Raw genomic sequence first — 19,967 nt, 5'->3', positions numbered from 1 at the left:
CCAGAATCAATGCCGCGCCCATACTTGCTCTGTGAGAGACTTCCAGATCTTTGGTCGTGCCCCTGAGTCCTCCCACCACTGTCGAAGTTAACCCTGTTGATGGACGCAGTAGACTCACTGCGACGAAATGGCACGTTATTCTGTGTGGGCGAAGAAGAGCGAGACTGCAGGGCTGATCCTTGTCTTGACGAATCAAAGCGCCCTGTCTGCTGATGGGATGATGTGACTGAAGAGAGGTTTCCTCTTCCATAGGAACTGTTGCCGCGACCTCTCCGGCCAGAGGCTAGGGACTCTGCAATCTTAAAGGGAGTGGGACTTGGGGAGCGCGGCCCGACTTGAGCCTCCACTTCAATGGCGACTTGATAAGGGTCAGGAGGAAGGATTTCTTCTGGCAGATCCTCATTTAGGAGTTCTGGAGGCTGTCTTTCAGATGCCACACCCAGGTTTGGGTTCCGAAATGGGATGATATCTTTGGGCTCAATGCACCGGTTGCTGTAGAGGGGGTGACCTCTCTCAAGATGGCGGTAAGCTGTAACCGGGCTCTTGTCTCGGATCGAACGGGCACCAGCTGCCTTCCCCAGGGAGAAGTAGCCACTTTCACGCTCTTCGTTTGAGCCTGACAGAGAACAGGGACAGAGATAGGGGAAAAAAGTGGAAGGCAGCAAGATAGAAAAGAGAGAAGAGAGAGACAGACAGACAGACAGACAGACAGACAGACAGACAGACAGACAGACAGACAGAGAAAGAAAGTAATAAACATATACTACATTGTATACAAAATACAGTACACACATCAAAGTTCATCTACCAAGTACCAACAACAGAGTTCCTGGCATACATCCCACTATATAGTATTACTGATAATTGCTTTAGGACACCTCAACTGATGACATCAAACAGAGGTTAGCTGACAGCATAGCCATGTAAAGAACACCTGTGGCGGTAACTGGATACAGAGTGGTAAAGTGCAATAGGCCGTCACCATACTAGAAGCTCAGTCTGCCAACATGCATTTATCTACTACAGTACATACTGTAGTTTGCAATCCCACTTCTGTTACAGTTCTTGTTCGAGCCCTCTCTCTCTCCATTTAAAAAGTGAACTTTCAGTATTTCAGTGGTGTAGCTTGATAACGGCCATATCAGATGCTCCGGCTCAAACTGTCCTACCCTTCTTATCACATTTACATCTATATTATTTCATGATGTAGTGATACATTTTTCTAAGCCAACCATAAACAAATAAATGAATGAATATGTTGAGTCTATTTCCCGTACCTGAATGCCTTCCAAAGCGGTCCTTACTCTGTGCCTCCTCCATCCAAACGCGAGGGTTGGGCCGGTGGGGTGGAGGATCAAGTCGGGTCATGCTGATATGGGTTGGCTGGCGACGGACCGGTAGATAGTCGTCCTCTGCACTGACAGAACCGTAGAGTTCTGGGTAGTCGCTCTGGTCACGACCGCTACGGGAAGAGGAGAGGAGAGAGGAATGATGAGCACAGCACAGAGAGAAACGAGAGAGAGGAATGAGATGGTGAGCAACAGAGAGTAAAAGAAAGAGTCAGATAGAAACAGACAGAGTAAGGGAACTAATGATGTCTACTCTAGAGCAATATATTGTATGTAATTATATACTGTAAATGACATACACAGATAACATCATAGACAATACACTACTTATCAACTTATCTGCATCACAATAATGATTAGATGTGAATGTTGGTGCATAACAATGCATATAATTCTACTGTACCTGATTATAATCTGCAGCTCTTTCTGGTGTACTTAATAGATTATACTATAATGTCTCAAGTCTCAAGATAAAGATTTACAATGTTTTATGTTATCATAATTATCTATTAGATTTTCCAACCCTCCTTAATCACACAATCATCTTTTACACATCTTCAATCAGTGATGATCCAGTATATTTACTAATTGAAGTATCCATAGCATCCCGCATTATCACATTCATTCATGATGATCTTCCAGTATTACTGTGCAAAGCACTAATAAAGACTTTCACTGTGGTCAATGATATTGATATTGATATAATATCGGAGTAACTGATTATATGATAAAGATCCTCAAGTGTTCCTACCTGTCTGTGCTGTCGTCGTCTTCGTCGATGTCGCCGTCGTCGTCTTCGTCACATAGGTAAAGTTCACAGTCGGGACTCAGGATGCACAAAGAGCTCTTCCCATAACCTGCTCGACCTCCGCTGACATCACAGTAGCTGCTCACCACAGACACTCCATCAGAGTCGTCCTGATAGGTTGACACACAGGTGGAAACACGGGCCAGTCACAATGTCATGTCAATCACCATCGCTACCCTAGTGGTTTTTGGTGGTGTGCAATATGGAGGATGAGATGTGAGGCTGCTGGTGATAATTTACAATAATTATAATTTTATACAGATTGAGACATTTTCCTCAGCTCCTTGACAGAATCTACATCACATATCTTTGTCAAATACTTTGGAAGCATATAAAGTCACAATTCAGAATACAAATCACACAATGATTTCTCAGTGCGTACATGACAAATCATTCACAAATCAATCACACTGAATAATTATAACACCACGCCATTCAAAATCACAATGCCATACTTAATTATTCCAAGTCTGTCTGTCTGGCCCCATCTTCACGTTAGAAATTACTTGAATAGAGTCTGTCCCCAAGACCTCTCCACCACATACACTCACATGTTCAGTCTGTTGCGCGATTAGAGTTACATGGCTGTAACTCAACCTGGACCATGGCTCTCCTCATTATTAATTAATTACAGCTTCTTTTCTCTCTCTCTCTCTCTGGACGTAATTCCTTCTCTTAAAATTGATCGTCTAACCAGCCTAATCTTTGTATTTAGCATCAGTAAATATCAGTCACTGGCTTTGTTCAATAAGTGTGTTGAATGCTGTTTTCCTGTGTTTCTCTACCATCATTTTATTTCCTGTGAGCAATCAATCCAACTTTGAACTTGCTCTGGGAGATGGATGGTGAAGGACTGTAAAGACAATAGGATGAACAACAACCCAAAGAGAATTGTCCAGTTGTCTGAAGTTATAATGCTGTATGTAAAACTGTCAGTCCTATCTGTACACTGCTCCTATGTCTAGCATTACAAGTCATTCCCAAAGGGGCAGTAAATGATCCTGCTTCATTAATTTGTAATGAAAGCCACTGCCTGCATCCACCATACCCAACCCCCTGACCTTTTTCTTAATTTATTTAATTTACACTAGCACGCAACATTGCATCACACACAATCTAACGAACTGTGTTTACAGCTATACATGCGACTGACAATACACTCTCTGTGATCTCGATCTACAGAGACACATGACTGCCTCCCTTTTCCAAATATGGTCATATGGATTCTCGTCCAGTCCCTATCCAAGATAATGTGAATCGTGAGTGCTTGCTTTTGTGTCTATGCATCTCCCAAGAAAATAAGTAAATTCAATCTACATATTACCTCATTCACCTTTCTGGTTATTTGTTGATTGTCTTGTGTGTGACCTCAGTGTCTTCTTTGTGACCCCAGTGATTCATTCACCCGCCTGTCTACAACCCAACTAATCTCATCACTCAGCTTCTATCCACCCATTCTGTTTTCTCCTGACCATAAATCACTCTCATCTTGCCTGCCTTTTTAAAATCTATTTCCTCTATCTCCCCTTTCTTACCTTGTTGCTGGTGTCCTTTTCCTCTGCCTTGGATGGGACTATTTGTAATGGAGCTCCTTTGTGTGTCAGTAGGCCAATCCCAATCCCATTTCCAGTACCAATCCCAGAACCTGTTGCTGAATTACTTTCAGGGCTCTGTGGTTTAGTCGTTGCCTCGGTGCTCTCCACAGCGCCTGAGTGCAGGTGCTTCTGCCGAAGGCAGTCATGACAGCGGGAGGGGTCGAAGATGTTGGGCTGGAACTTGGGGCACATGGGCTCTTCGCCGGAGAGGGGCATGGCACGTCCGGAGGGGGCACTCGCACCCTCATTGCATCCCAAAGAGAACACTGTGAAACAGTGAGCAGAAGGAAGGCACGAGGCAGATAAAGAGTTGCACAGTTCAAATCATTTACCGTACATAACACACACAGTTTAACATAACTTTCACCCCTGATGACACACTAGAATAACTAGTGGAGTCTAGCCTATATGTGGAACCACTTAAATGCAGTGAAGCAAACAAACATACAGAAGAAGAATTTGCCAAACTTACACTGATGACACAGTTCAGGAAAGAAAAGAGGGAAAACTGCCACTAGAAAAATACTAAAACTAGAACAGTGCCATTCCAATGACAGGTGTGGGCAATGAGCAAAGCCGAATGACTGATGAAGTGGATCTGTTATTTCATGGTTTGTGCACTTTCCAAAGCGGAACTGTTGAGCTGGGTGATAATCACACACGAGGACAGTGAAATATAATCCTGTCAGAGCGCTATCAAAGCTCCCCACAGAATAGCATTACTACTACCACAAGGTATCAACAGTATTATTAAACACATTTCAAACTGTCTTCACAACAAACCCCTGAATAAACATAAATTCACAAAAATGACAGCACATTGTAGGCCAATAACACTATAATCTTAAGGATTGATTGATCTTAAAGTAACAAGTAAAAAGGTGATCAACATTACCTGACAGAACTGGCTCCTGCTATCAGCTGAAGCTGAACTAGAAATATGGCATTAGAAGGCAGAGGATGAGCTGTCCATCAGACCCCCAGCAGGCACATGCCTTGTCTCCATGCTCACTATGCCCCTCTGGCTGCCTAACTACTATAGATCCCATTGGCTAGTTTGACAATGGGTGAAACTGAAGCACACACGGCAGCCATGATGGCTCTTGGTTAACACTGCAGAGGTCCAAGGCACCAGGACAGGCCTGGAGCCAAAATGGAGCTGATTGCTCAGTGGTTCATCCATTGAGGGGTTGTATTAAATATCATGGGCTTTAGAAAGCGAAATGAAACTCGTGCTAGTGACAGGTGGCATGCACTGGCTCAGGTTAACGTAAATAAATAAACACTAGTGAGGTATGGGCTTAACATACATTAAAACCTACTGAGCATTATATAACATTAAATGAAAAAGGAATCCAATGAAGTAAATCCCTGATAAAATGTCACAGCTGGAAAGGGTAGTACTAACCTTAGATCTCTCACATGCAGGTAATTTTGTGTTATGATGGTAAATAGTCCTAAACTAAGGATTAATTTCCTGATGCTCTAAACAAGGATGTTGAATAGGGTCAAGTTTCCAAATAAACAATAGGGCTTCAGACAGATTAACTTCCACAGAGAACATTTTGCATAAACATTTGAGTACACTGCACCTATTTGAATGTTCTTTTTTGTTGTTAAGTTTATTCAGAGTCTCAGCAAATACATTAGTTATACATTGCAAAAAATATATTTAACAAAAACAGTTCCATATTTTAAAAAGAAAAAGGGAAAAAAGGTACATTTGGCCATATCTAAGCCTGCAGCAGACAGGTCCCCATGGAAGAAGTAAGGGCAGTGAAAAATGAAAAATGTCTTTACTTTCTTTCTTCTTTTTTTACTTTAAGTAGACACTTGTTATAGCCATAACAACATTTGACACATCAAAGACCCTTCCAGCTTGTAGCACCACAGGTACTATGAAGTCCATCTTGCTCAATCCAGTCTCCTCACCTGTAATTCAATACAAAATACATTTCTATATTCGTTAACCTCCCCCCCATTTATTTTCAGTCTTGATATCTTCTGTTCCCCTGCCGTCTGCGCCTCTCTTTCTTAGTGCTCTTCCCGGGCCTGGTCTTAGTGTGCTCGCCGGCGTGCTTCTTGTCTGCAGTCGTACGTCCTCGTCTGCCTTCCTGCTTCCCTTTCCCTTCCTGCTTCCCTTTCCTCTTCTTGGACTTGGTGTGACTGCTGAGCGAGGCTGCCAGGTTGCGGATCCTACAGGAGGAGGTGGGCGAGAAATAACAACTCAGGACAACTGACAAGAGGACGGAGAGGAACACTAATAGAAAGACAGGAAACGGCAACGTATTGGTTAGCGACAGCTATGATGTGAGCACTGGGGCTCAGTGGAGATGGGCTGCATGTTGGGTACAGATCATTAAAATTGGTATATATTAGGGTTGGAGGCGGTAACCGCCGTACCGCCGTACCGCGGTATACCGAGGTCTACCGCGGTGTCAGTGTGCTTACCGCGGTAAAAAGACAAAAAAAAAAGTCTATTTTTTATTGGAAAACAAGCGAGTTTTAAAACGGGGGAGAAGCGAGGACCGCATGCGCTCCATGCCGCTCTGCTCTGGGCCGTGTACCACACGTTGGAAGCCACATACGTCACTCAGTCACAGACCCTGCACACAGTGCACATGCAGGGCAGGAGAGTACGGAGCACAACTCTTATGACGGAGCAGCATGAGCATAAATTCTCTGTAATCCACTCGACACAAGGATGTTTTGTGTTGTGGCATATATTTTTTTATTCATACGGATTACTGGCGGAGCGCGGGCCGCGTGGACTAAAACCGAAAATGAAACTATTTTACTTTTTACACCGCGTCGCACGTTGTGCCCCGTCCGTCGCGTCGGCGATTTTATAACCTTTTCTGTCAAGTCTTGTAACTAAAACCTGTATATAGCAGCACTCAATCACTGCGATTTGAGAGTTGAGACGTGACGTGAGTTTACAGAATCACTGTACACGATCTGACTACCCGTCCTCCTCTGGTTTGTTCACACAGCTGTTTGTGTCTGAAAAGCCCAAGTAGCTAGCCTACGTTACTATGGTAACCCGACAGTGCAGATCTAAAAGCTCAGAACGCGTCGCGGATGCGATGTGTTGTGAGCTTGTAGATCTGCTCCTTTGAAAGCCATACCCGCTGTGCTGTACGGAGAAGTATAACTCGGGCAGTCAGGCTGTGGAGCTATATATACTCTATGCTGTGGAGAGGCGAATTTTGGGAAGATGATTGCAATATTTTGGCTTATCGCCGAACCTTAATTAATAGATACGGGGGTGCGGTAATTACCGCAGTACCGACGGTAAATGGGAAGACGGTAATCGCGGTAACAAAATGTCCATACCGCCCCAGGCCTAGTATATATGACATAACTCTAATAACGTGGTGTGGTGTCACAGCAGTAATTCAGTAGCTTACTGAAGGATATAAGAGAGTGTGTGTGTGTGTGTGTGTGTGTGTGTGTGTGTGTGTGTGTGTGTGTGTGTAATTACTTTTTGTTGAGGATGGGGTTATTGGCTTTTTTTGGCATTGCAACCATTTTCTCCTCCCCTTCATCTTCATTTTTTCCATGAACCTTAATGCAACAGATGACACAGTAATTCCACTGCTGTAAATACATACAGTACATACAATGTAACATCCTGAGTATTCATTTAATTCTAAGAGTCAATATTTGGTCACATTTGGAGGCTTTGGGGTTACAAATTGATAAATGAAAACTGAGGATTTTATTGTGTTGAATTGCAACTAACAAAAAATTAACCATGAAAACCAGGTTCTTGTTTCTCTTGGGAGCACACCTGGTTGTGTTGTTTTCTCAGAGCCATTAACCACTTAAACCCAGTATACTGTGTTGTACAACAATTAGCCAAAATAACCAATTTACAACCTCATACAGCACGTCTCATGAGCTTCAAGAACTATTTTCCGCATTACTTTTTTTGTTTGTCTTCTTTTAATCTTTTTGACCAAAATGGGGAAGCCAGGATTAATGTGGTTAAGAGTCCCTTCCAATGACTGATACTTAAAAAGAAGAGCATCAGCATGAAAGGCACACTGAAAGAGAATACAAAAACTGACGTCTCCACTACTGTCTCCACTACTAATCTACCAACCAGGGGTGTTAGTGGCTCAGGTAGAGGGGCCGGATGGAGAACCGCAAGGTTCTCAGTTCGATCCCGGGATCCAGGGCTCCCCCAGAGTTAGTGTTGAAGTGTCCTTGAGCAAGACGCTGAACCCCAAATTGCTCCTGATGTGCTGGCTGGTGCCTTGCATGTTTTCCTCCGCTATCGATGTATGAATGCGTGTGTGCGTGTGAATGGGTGAATGCAATGCACAATCTATGTAAATCGCTTCGGAATAAAGCACTATATAAATGCACCATTTACCAACAATACACATGTAACCATTTATGGGAGGGGCACACTCTCTTTACCTGATTTGTTGCTGGGCCAAGAAGAAAGCTGCTGGGCCCTGTGAGGTCGAGGTCATTGATGGTTGTCACGGTGACAGTGTGGTTGGGATGGTCATACTGGATAGACTCTGTTGTGCCTATTATTGCCTCCTCCAAATCATCTTTATCCTCCTCTGATACATGGGGAAAGGGAAGGAGATAAGAAATAGTGAGAGATGGAGACTCAGAGATGGAATCTCTGTGCTAAAATAACATGATAAAGCAACAATTTGTTAATTTATTTGATTAATAAAGAATCTTGGTACAATAGTAATAACAGAGTGATGAAATCACGAAGATCATCAACGAAAATCTAAAGAACCGTTTTGTGGGTTGTAGATGATTTGCCACAGTTTTTTTTAAATGTTTCAGAAATAAAATGTCAAAACATTTTTCAAAAATAATTTAATAAAATTTCAAAATAATCTAAGAAATTCCATACATTTTAGTATAGTAGTGAATAGAAAATCTCACAACACATCCCCCCCACACACACACACACAAACACACTCACCGAGGGCCTCTGTTCTTTCCTTGAGCATCTTCATGTATGTTTTGTGTCTCTGAAAACAGAAACATGTCATTGGTCAACAGTCTCCATACCGTCTCTCTAAAAGGCAGGGCGACCACTGAACTTGTCGTCGGAGAGTCACAACAACTGGGAGTGCAGCCTTCCGAATTCAAATTTGGGGTAATGCTTTTCAGAAGTTGCGAGTGGCGGCATTTTGTAGTTGAACCAGACCTTTCTGACGAAAGGTTTGGTGGTCGGAGACAGTATGGACTGCCGTTAAAACTATAAGTATTTTGTTAAAAAGTTAAAGTTCTATGCTGTAATACTAATCATTACTATAGAGTGTTTGTTCAGTACAGGTCTACCTGTCCGTCCAGCTCTTAAATAAACAAAATCATTTTTCGGATGGGTTGTCAATTTCATCCGAATCAAGAGAGAGTACCCATTTGTCAGCATCAACTTTACAGTGTTCCAGTTCCATTTCTTAGTGCCATCACTTCCCATTTCACTTGTTTATACTGTATACTGACTCTGTGTGAGTTGAGTTCTCTCTTCTGATTGGATGGAATTGGTATCCATCCAGATCTGAAAATGGGTTTTGGACAGACTGGGAGACCCCTGATACTGAAACTGAACACTTTATAGCAGTGAATGATTACTATGAAAAAATAGAGCTATTTAACACTTATTTTTAACAAAAGCCACTTGAACCCCAGCATGTTTATGGGGGGAACATTTGCCATAAAATAGCAGATCTACAAGCTCACAAAGCAGTCAAAGTACAGTTGTCTGGTTCTCTGACTACTAGAGGGTTTAAGTGCTTAAAATGTACCTCTTCCCTGACTTTCTTCTGCTCCTCCTTGATCTTCTTCTGTAGTTCTACCACTGCTGCTTTCTTCCTCTCCACCTTTCTCTTGTGGAACCCTGTGAGGTATTCCCTGCACATGACAGGACCAGGTAGAACAATCAACTTTTATGGCCTTCCTTACTACAGTTTACGTTACACATCACCTCCACAACAAGTTGTTTAATAGAACAATAGTTCTCAAAAGAGGGGTCCAGGGAGGGACCCCCAGGAGTCCTTGAGGGCATCATAATCAGGTTGACCACTCTTTACCCCTATAAGTATGTGCTATTTGAACATAGCCAATCTACAAGCTCACATTAAACAAAAAACAAAATCGTATTATTTCTTTATTTTACATATTATTGACACAAATTTTGCATGGGGGTCCCTGGCACAAATTATTTTCAGATGGTACATAATATTCATTTGGGCCTGGGTCCTTGACATGAATAATTCTGAACAATTTAACTTTTTATTTCAGTTTAAAGAAAAGAACAGGCAGCACGTTTGTGCCATAAAAGAGCACCTATCTGCATCTGCAATTTATACATGACCACAATGGAAACAAGCCATCGGGGCTTTAATATCCTTATAGCATCATTATATAATCGTACCACTGTACTTTTTGCAAACTGTTAATACATTATTCAATCAATCAATCAATCAATCAATCAAATGATTAACTGATAGTCAAAACAAAACCAATACCGTTATCTGCCACTGGCTAAGGCACAAAAAGCTCATTTTACTTACTGTCGATCTTTATCGTCAAATGTAACGACGCATTTTTCGCCTCTTTTCTTATATCCAGGCTTGAATTTGCCATTTTTGGGCGCATTATAAGACTTTTTCGTGTTCTTCATGGGTGCGTTCGGAAACCCGCACCGGGTGTGTGCTCAGTGTAGTGAGTGCAGTGGGCGTGACGTTGGAGAGTGCGTTCAGTGTGGCTTATTTACGAACGACCAGTTTTAACAGGCAGCTGTGTGCTTTTTCACTCTGAACTCTGAAGGCAAACTTTCTGAAAAGCAGCAGTTGCTAAGTATGCTAACGTAACGTTGATATTGAAAGGAGATGTAACATTGGCATACCTGCTGTTAGTTTACACGTTAATGAGTGTGAAACTATCAAGGCCAAACGACCAATTAAGCTGCAAATGCTGCATTTTGCGGTAATTTCCTCCATTGTTCACAGCTGAGAAGCATTCGAGACACGGCCATGAAAACCAACCAATCAGAACACCGCACCACCGCACCACACTGCCTAACCCCATCTTCTGAGTAGGGTTGGTGAGTGCGTGCACTCAACACACCAGTGCGCCGCGCACTGGATTTCCGAACGACAACGCACCAAGTGCACCGAATAAACGAACGACAACATAGCACACCAGTGCGTTGAGTGCGCATTTCCGAACGCGCCCTACGTTTACACACGTGTGTTGTTTTTGTTCTGCTCTACTTCCTGTTCTTTATCCAGAGTGCATGTGCATCTAACAATTATGTCCGACTTGAAACTCAAGTGCGTTTCTCTCAGTCCGGATCCTATAGTCCGGATGCTCCAAAGATGTTCACTCTCACCTAAAATTACTAATGGACATTCCGTCTCTCACCCTCACACCGCCTTTAATCACTCATAAACAAAGCAACAACAACAATAGAATAATGGCTTTTGGGCTGCACATTTTAATTGAAATAGCATATTCCAGTTCCCACCCGAGTCACAATTAATATGCAATGTTTTCTTTTAATCACCTTGTTTTACATATTGTTGCTGTCAAAAACCTCTTATCTCCTTATTTATATAGCCTTGGATCAAGACTATCTTAGATATATTTTATCTGACATTTATTTGACATTTGCATATCATAGATAAGAAAGAAAAGACTGGATAAAACACTCCTAGTCTTGATCCAAGGCTAATATATATTTTTTCTTGTGACATTTCATAGCACACAAGTAGCACAAATAGCTGATCTACAAGCTCACGTCACACCCATTGAATGTTGTGAGCTTGTATATCTGCTATTTTTTAATAAGATTAATTTACACCTCAGCAACAATATGAGGTCTCCTTGGCTTGTTTGGCATCGAGACAGACAGACAGACAGACAGACAGACAGACAGACAGACAGACAGACACAGAGTGTATTTCAGTGCTTTTCTGGCCTGTATACTAACTCTTGTTTTTATTTTTCTAAATCCCCCTCCCTTCTCAAAGTTGTTTCCTTTCAGTTGGATTCAAAAGAGTTCTGTGAGGAACTCCAGAGTGAATAGAGTGTGTATGTGACATGCTGCCACTCCCAGCAGTGGGCCGGGTTCTATTGTGTTCAGGCCTGCTGTCTTTCTATATTAATCCACAGGAATGTCTCAGGAGACCTGAGGTGTCCAGTGGTGGTTGCTAAGCTACCTGGTGCCTTCTGTATAGAGGACCATCTACCTACACGTGAAAACAGAGCAACTAGGGCGCTCTGTGACGCAGTGGTAAAGTTCCTGCCCACCATGGCGGAGGTTGTGGGTTCGAATCCACTGTGGTGCATCCGGCTTTGTCATCTACTGTACATCAGTGGTTCTCAAAGTGGATTCCACATACTCTGTGCGTTCCTTTATGGGGTTCTAAATTGACCCATACAAGTCTGTAACTCTTAACAGTGTACAAATGGAACCAAATGGAGCTGTCGGTTCCATTTGTACACCGTTAGAGTTAAAGGGAGACCTTGGAATGTGAAAGTTTGAGAAACACTGGTCTACATGAACACAGTTGGCCCATGTTCGGGGTTGGGAAGCTGGGCGGGAGGGTGATAATTGTCACTGCATGTAATCCTACGGGCTGGGTCGGCACCTGTCAGCAAGGAGTGTTGGGCAGGAGGAGTAAAAGAAAAAGGGAAAACAGAAACCTCCCCACATGCCTTACTATGACATTTGGGTTGCTACGCTAGTGTGTGACTCGCTACTAAAAGGTTGAGCTGGCTTCAACTTTTTTTGCACTCCAATCATGACGCAGTAAAGTGTCAATCATGTTTTTGTATCACCAATTGCCCTTGCCTTCTCTCCCCACAATTCCTGCTACCTTCCATCAAAGAAAGAAACATTCTCATTCCAGTTACCAGAGCTTTTTACGTTCATTTTCCTTTCTCCATACATCATTTTAAGGTGTATTACAGGTTTAATACTAAGCAATTTCTTTTTGTGTTCCATTCAGTTAGTTTCCTCTCAAACGGGGGACAAAATATTTAAAGCACTTCACCAGCCACTGTCATCTGTTGTTTTATTAAAAAATAAAAATAAAATCAAAGTGAACATAGAAATTCAGAAAAGGATGTCAAGACTAGAAGAGACATTTCTGTAACATAATAACAGCAACAGTTCTGTCCACTGCAGATTGCATGCTGTGCACATTTTCTTCTTTGCACGCAAGTCTGAGGAAAAATAAAATCTGTGATGACAGTCAGAGGTGGATAAAAGCAGTTTTTAAGGTCTTGCTAAGTCTTGGGTGTTTAACCAACAAACTGGTTCCAGCTGGTAGACTGAGGGGCTGAGCTCGTGTCAGCTTGTAAGCATTTGGATAGAACTATTTTCAATAACACTAACAAGTGCCAAAGTAATAGTATTCCTAAAGTAGCATTCCTAATCTAAAGGATACTTTTGCCTTTTTATTATTGTGGTGTTTTTTTATTCAATAAAATACACAACTTCTTATTAAATGTAATCTCCTTACAATATAATTCTGCCCCTAAGTTGACTTGCCAATATAAAACAATAGTAATAAAGACAAAACAGTTTAAAACAAAAACAAATAAAATAATATTACACAACCATTAAACAACCATTAAATAAGACAATCAGAACACAAAAAAGGAATGAGAAAAGAAGTGTTGAGTTTAGGCAGACAGACCGTTTTAAAACGGAGAAGCCAATTGGACAGTGATTCCACGATAGCGCTCCTCTGGCATTTCACCATAATAAAACAATAAAATAATTCTCAATAACTACATCAAGGCCATTATGCTTGAGAGCTTTACATCACACATTGACTACATTTCCCAGAAAACCTTTCATGTATGACTAGGGACCAAATCTTACCTGGCCATTTATTTCCACTTGATATACACTGGGCAGGGCATGGTTGTCTGAGCTAACGTTGCTATTCTCGTGGCTCCAGCAGTTTCCAAAAACATTTGAGACCCAGTTTGACATGTTTGTCTTTCCTTGATGTGTATTTCTCTCTAGCAGGAGGTGAGGACATCCTTTTTAATCTATTTAAGACCGCTGTTTCTATCTGGCTATGTACAAACTATATACAATCGTGTGTGTGTGTGTGTGTGTGTGTGTGTGTGTGTGTGTGTGTGTGTGTGTGTGTGTGTGTGTTCCTGCTCCATGTTGTGATTGTGTGTGTATAGCTCAACCTATTAGGACTACGGAATTGGCTGTTTTCCTTTTTATATAAAAAGGTATTTTCCAATTAAAAAATTTCAAATGATACTGTACACTTTCCTCGTTTTGTCGTAGGCAGCAAACTGCCTACCGCGGCAGCAACAGCCATATTGCACTTTGCTAACTCTAAAACAAAGCTGCGTGGCATACTATCATTAGAACAACATTGTACTGTACTGACGCATCAGTTTAAAAAGTGCCACTTGATTGCAATTGATGTCAGAAGATGCGGTGCTCAGGTAGCCAATGTTGCGCCATAGTACAATGCTGGCATTGTACAGTGTATGAGGTAGATAGAAATAGACACTACTCAGCACTGTACGGCTACAAAGCAAGCTAGTCTGTCCACCAGCATCCTGAACGGACAGGTACGTAAAAAAAAAAAAAAAAAAAAAAGATTGACTGTCAATGCAGTTTAAATGCAGTGAAGCCTTTGAATGAAGCTTCTGTGTTATTCACTAACTTAAGTAGCCATGCGATAATTGTCCCTTTTCCCCTTGTGGCTCTATAACTTGATTTTCCATATACAGTAACAGTATTAACAACAGGGCTGTAAGCCAGTGTGATACCTTTACTGTCCAACAGGTGGCGTAATAACACTGCAACTCAAAGAAGCACATGCATAACCTTCCAGTGTTTTGGCCTCACTGTGCATGTTCCTTCAGTGGAGGAGTATTGGGGTTGACGTTTGGACGTGTCTGCCACGGTACAACTTAACTGTAGCTCGGCAGTGTAATGAGAGAGGTCCCTTGCTTCCGTCATTGGTTTTGTATTGTGTTGGCATATGAATGAGTAGAATAATAGACGTTTGTGTGTACGTCTGTGTGGGTATATCCAATACAGCGACACAGAGAGATCACTGTTTGAGTTGGTCACTACAGTACTGTAGTTAGCCCTAATATCTGATAAATTATGAATATTGTGTGTGTGTGTGTGTGTGTGTGTGTGTGTGTGTGTGTGTGTGTGTGTGTGTGTGTGTGTGCGTGCGTGCGTGCGTGTGTGCTGTGTGTTTGAGATCATGAGGCAGCGATGGTTGTTCCTCCACTGAGGCGAAGGAGGATTTGTTGACAGTCCTGCAGGGAGCGCCGGTCCCCCACGCGCTCCAAGGTGCGCTTGGCCTCGGCCAGCAGGCGGGCTCGGTGGCCAGGCGGGGTCAGGAGAGGCAGCGGCAGGTGGCGACAGGCCAGCAGAATGGCGTGGGCCCTCTCCCGCTCGCCCAGGACGCACTCACCCTCTGAGGAGAGGGGGGGGGGGTGTATGAGGTAGACAGAAAAAGAGGAGAGAGAGAGAGAGAGAGAGAGAAAGGAAAAATACAATCAATAGCTATTACATTGTGTATCCACAGTCTGATTGTGTGTGTGTGTGTGTGTGTGTGTGTGTGTGTGTGTGTGTGTGTGTGTGTGTGTGTCTGACTGTGTGTAAAGGTTGACATAGTCCTCCAGCGCTGTTACACAGTCCATTTTTCTAGTTTAAATTAAGCAATAGCCACAAGGAAACTGATCCCTGACAAGCATTCAAGGTCAATTACATCCTAGAGGTGTGTGTGTGGCCTTGTGGGTTTCCGTCGCTTATCGGTTTCTAAAGAGCTGTTGCTAGTGTGTCAGAGGCTGCACGCTACTATCTGGTGTGTGTGAGGTTTTATTGTATTCTTTTTTTTTTTTACATTTTGGGTGTGCATATTTTTGTGGCCATTTTAGCTATATCTGTGTAGGAATTGTGATCTGAATCACAGATACAGTATACCTGTAGGCCTACATCTGCGTGTGTGTGTGTGTGTGTGTGTGTGTGTGTGTGTGTGTGTGTGTGTGTGTGTGTGTGTGCGTCTTACTTACCAGTTGTGTAGGAGTTGTGCGTCCTGCGTCGGAGGCTGTGCTCTAACAGCTGGTGTGTCCGTGTGGGACTGGCTCCAGCCATCAGCCTCACTGTGGTCTCATGTAGGAACACCTGGAAGAACAGCAGCACACGTCTCTATCACTTTCTTTATCTTTTTATAAGTATAATTACTTTCTCTCATTGTAGTAGTCATGCCAATCACCAATTCCCCCATGATACTACTGACCCCTACTGGTTAGTCTTGGGGAGGGTGTAAACAACCACACTTGGGAGATATATTTTCAGCCATTTTTCAAAATAGTAAAAAATGGCAAAGAGTTTAGGGATAAGTTTGGTATGGACGAAAATAGGGCCCATGACTTCTCCAGCCAGTGAGGAGATTCACCAAAAGGGCGTAATGCATGCAGAGGTTCTGCTTCCCCCTCAACAGAGGTCGCTCTTCCTACCCGGCTTCCCACTAGTCTCATAAACCTTCAACACAATAGAACACACAGTATTCTGTCTGGGTCCTGTGACGGCTCAGGGACATTTTGATATCTTTCATGATTTTCACATTGAAACGTGTGGTTCAATTCAAGCCAATGATTTGAATAATTGGCTTAGGAATGTGACAAAAACAAACAAATATCCACAAAATCCAAGTATTTTCTGGGGTATGCAACAACAATAGCACCAATAAATTGTTGTTGCATTCAAGGCGCCTCCTGCTTTGATACTGTATTTCTTCATATTATATAACACAAGTCAAAAGTATGCAAAGTATCATCAACAGTTGTGAAAGAGATCGTTATCAAACACCTTGTGGTTACAGCAAACCTTGCGCCATAAACTAACGTCATATTACAGTTAGGAAGAGTCAGGTATGGTATGAATAAAACCTGACTGTCAAGGTTGATACAGAAAAATATAGATCTAAATCAGATAAAACACCATGTTCAAAACAACCGACAAAAGAGAAACATCTGTTAGACAGGAAACCATTTTATGGCCTTGATAGAGGGGTCATGTTGTTCTTACATGGTGCTCAAATCAGGGAGAAGCCAAATATAGATTCATACATAATAGATACATCATATAGATCGGTGGTGGTGGGGGTGGGGGCTACATGTGTTAATATAGCATCACAATCATTGTAACCACTTTATCCATGCTCTGTTTTTTTCTTCTCTATGGGGGTCCCTGGCACAAAAGATTTTCAGATGGGGGTCCGCAGCCAAATAGATTGGGGTCCTTGACGTGAACCACTGATATCGATGACTGACGTCCCATGCTGGCCACATGATGTTCAAGATCCACATGAAGCCAAGACATTATTAGACCCCGTCTTCTGTTCTCAACCAACACTCATCTAAAGCAGTGGATCTAAAGCAGTGGTTCTCAACCTTTTCAGGCCACGACCCCCAAAATAATCATATTTTAACTGGGGACCCCCACACCTTGACGAGCACTAAGAGTTGAGGCAATACATTTTGTATAACACGGTTCTATTGCTCACAACGCCTCGGCTATTTTGACAATTTCTGGCTCTAATATTCGACAATCTGACCAATATTTCATTTCTCATTTTAGAGGTATTAACACATCTGGTGCCAACCCCGAGTTTCCCGAGTTTGAAAAGGTACCACCCCTGTGCCAACCCTGAGTTTCCCGAGTTTATGGCCGTTTTTGAAGAAAAAATATATATATTTCTTTTCAATTTTTTTTGTTCAAAAATATTTTTTGGACCTCCAGAAATGTATTAGGCATGATCGCGATCGCAAAATTGCATGTTTAACCCCCATACCAACCCATTCTTTCAAACATGGCAGCCATGTTTGTTTACATCTGAAGAAAACATAATGGCTGATAAATCATGAATGCCTGAACGGATTTCCAAGCGGATTTTTTTGTTTGAAAACTGTGAACAGTGTGCACACACGTGGTGCATCATCTAGGCATGGGCGTGCACGCTCCGTGCACTATAAATTACATGGAAGTCTATGGAGACCATGGCATCGCGGGACATTGAAGAGAAAAAATCATTGCAACATAAGTGTTAAAAAGCCCTCAAATTGTCACTTTAGAAATGAGCAGATACCCTCTATACACTTAAACGTTATGCTTGTTTGTTTACTGTTGAGTGAGAAATCAATGTTGCACATTAAGTTAATCATCTGGGGACCCCCAAAATAATTTGGGGACCCCCCTGGGGGTCCCGACGCACAGGTTGAGAACCACTGATCTAAAGGGTCATATTGCGCAGTATAAATTAAGCCTAACTGTGGATGATAACAACATTGCATTGGAAGTGCAGTTCAGAAGACCTTACAGAGTCATCGTGACTTTACCTTGTGTTGTGCCTGTCTGTAGCACTGTACAAGTCTTCTCAGCGCACTAAGGTCCCTCTGGAAACCAGCCAATTGGGATCCAGGGGCAGGGCCAGGTTCTCCATTGCCACTGCCTCCTCGCTGCCATAGGCTGGTCCTCAGGGTCAACAGGAGGTCACACACCAAAAGCTCCACTCCCTAGGATAAAATAAAATCATTTTCATTAGCTGTGAAATAATTGTTTTTTAGTCAAGGCCGGTATTAATATACAGAATGAGGAAGAAGACATTTATTACAGTACAGAGAATGTACCGTTTAATTTCCTCAATTTGTGGTGGTCAAAGAATAATTACATTCCACAAACACAGGATAAAGCCTTCATCTTCCATGACTACTGTTACTAATTATAGTTTCACTACAACTACAACTACAGCTAAGAAAAACAATATAATAACTACTACTACAATGCACAAATAAAAAAACTATTCTACATATGGTTTCTGGGTTGGACTCTGTGATGGAGGGGATGGGGTGTTGCAGGTGCGTGCAGATCGGGGAGGCCTCTGTACTGCACTGCAGACACATTGCACTGGGCTTCAGGATCATGCAATGCAACTACAATGCACCACAGCCACCTCCAACCAGCCACACTGCGCACGTGCACACACACAGCCCCATGTCAGCCTGTGACCATGACCCCAACTATGGTGAAATAGAAGAAAGGCTATGACACATGTAGTACAAGTAGATGTGATGACGTCCACGTAGATATTCTGGATGATTGCGAGAGAGACGAAAGGACCGACCGGCGTAGAGAGAGAATGAAAAGGCTGAATAAAGTGGTTTCTTGAGCTCCAACCACCAAGCATGGAACAGTGCCAGGCCGATCTGATTCTGTTGGAGTTCTTGAGAAATCTTGAGACACAGAAAAACGTTATCTGAAGTAAAGCACAAGGATATCAGACCATAAACCTTATTGGACTAGACTACCGTTTGGCGAGCAGCGAAGAATACACAGTCTACCGTTGAAAGCATCAAATGAATGAAGATGAAGGGAAATGCAGGCCGATCCAGGGTCTGAAGATGTAACATGTATCCTCTAGTCTAGTGCTTTACTTCAAATCATTATGAAGTGTATGTACACAGGTGTATGTGCATAATAAAACCCTGAACACTAATCAGCATCCGGTCACCTGCGTGCTCACAATCCCTGTCATGAAGATCAGCAGTGTCTGGTGTTATGCTGTGCTTTCTCTCTCTCTACTCTACCTTGTTGAGCCAGTTTGCAGACTGGGCGAGAGGAACGGAGATGCTGGAGCGCAGATAGCTGCTGGCTCTGTCACAGTGAGACAGACACGTTACGACTCCCTCTCCCTTCAGAGGAGACAGGCTCATCTGGACAGCCTTACACAGCAGCAACACAGCCTTGGGCAGGGGGTGGCTGAGATGGGACAAGTGAGGGAAGGAGAGACGCCATTATTCATCGTTTGTTTTCATCATGTGTTTGAGTGAACATGGATTAAAGGACCTTTATATGATGATTCATACACGCGTGTTCCATTTTACTTACTCAAGAGTATGAAGCACCCTGGGCATGCGCTCTGCCTCTGCCAGTAGTGACCTCACGGCAACATCGTCACCCTGTAGCCAGTGAACAGCAGCCTTCAGGACCAATGCCCACCAGCGACTCACTGGGTCTCCGACTGACAGGACAAACACGAACCAGATGAAAGGAGTGCATTGGTTTGACACTAAGCGGTGCTTTTTATGCGCTTTTTTTTCTGTCTTTTCTGCCTTCATTGATAATACAGTGGAGAGAGACAGGAAACAAGGAGAAAGAGTAGA

At 42.7% G+C, this 19,967-nt stretch overlaps 2 protein-coding genes across 4 annotated transcripts in view; both read right to left on the bottom strand.

Annotated features, from left to right (window-relative positions):
- Positions 1 to 5,466: 5,466 nt before the first annotated feature.
- On the bottom strand, positions 5,467 to 10,635 carry nol12 (nucleolar protein 12). The gene is made up of 6 exons (XM_080723707.1): positions 10,310 to 10,635; positions 9,542 to 9,647; positions 8,713 to 8,761; positions 8,181 to 8,332; positions 7,237 to 7,319; positions 5,467 to 5,948 (listed from the first exon to the last, which is right to left on the bottom strand). The coding sequence occupies exons 1-6, from the start codon at positions 10,417 to 10,419 to the stop codon at positions 5,741 to 5,743; spliced, it is 708 nt and encodes a 235-aa protein (XP_080579833.1). The 5' UTR covers positions 10,420 to 10,635; the 3' UTR covers positions 5,467 to 5,740.
- Positions 10,636 to 12,800: 2,165 nt separating this feature from the next.
- The window catches only part of srebf2 (sterol regulatory element binding transcription factor 2), a 30,212-nt gene continuing 23,045 nt past the window's right edge, over positions 12,801 to 19,967 (bottom strand). For all 3 annotated transcript variants that reach the window (XM_080724064.1, XM_080724065.1, XM_080724066.1), the window contains exons 16-20: positions 19,693 to 19,825; positions 19,392 to 19,563; positions 18,144 to 18,320; positions 15,816 to 15,927; positions 12,801 to 15,217 (exon numbers count right to left, since the gene is read on the bottom strand). In XM_080724064.1, the coding sequence (XP_080580190.1) occupies positions 15,000 to 15,217; positions 15,816 to 15,927; positions 18,144 to 18,320; positions 19,392 to 19,563; positions 19,693 to 19,825 (812 nt within the window). In that variant the 3' untranslated portion in view covers positions 12,801 to 14,999. The remainder of the gene's footprint in view (positions 15,218 to 15,815; positions 15,928 to 18,143; positions 18,321 to 19,391; positions 19,564 to 19,692; positions 19,826 to 19,967) is intronic.

This window comes from Nannobrachium achirus (assembly GCF_963921795.1).
Source record: "Nannobrachium achirus genome assembly, chromosome: 4".
Lineage (NCBI taxonomy): Eukaryota > Metazoa > Chordata > Actinopteri > Myctophiformes > Myctophidae > Nannobrachium > Nannobrachium achirus.
The sequence above is the reverse complement of the archived record's forward strand: the minus strand, read 5'-3'. Positions and strand labels throughout refer to the sequence as shown.

Bases quoted from the DNA above. Each gene is read 5' to 3' on its own strand.
- nol12 (XM_080723707.1), bottom strand. From the start codon at position 10,419: ATGAAGAACACGAAAAAGTCTTATAATGCGCCCAAAAATGGCAAATTC. The intron at 7,320-8,180 runs GTAAAGAGAGTG...TGTTGCATTAAG, and splicing joins TTGGCCCAGCAACAAATCAG to GTTCATGGAAAAAATGAAGA. The intron at 5,949-7,236 runs GTAATTACACAC...CTCCTCCTGTAG, and splicing joins AACCCCATCCTCAACAAAAA to GATCCGCAACCTGGCAGCCT.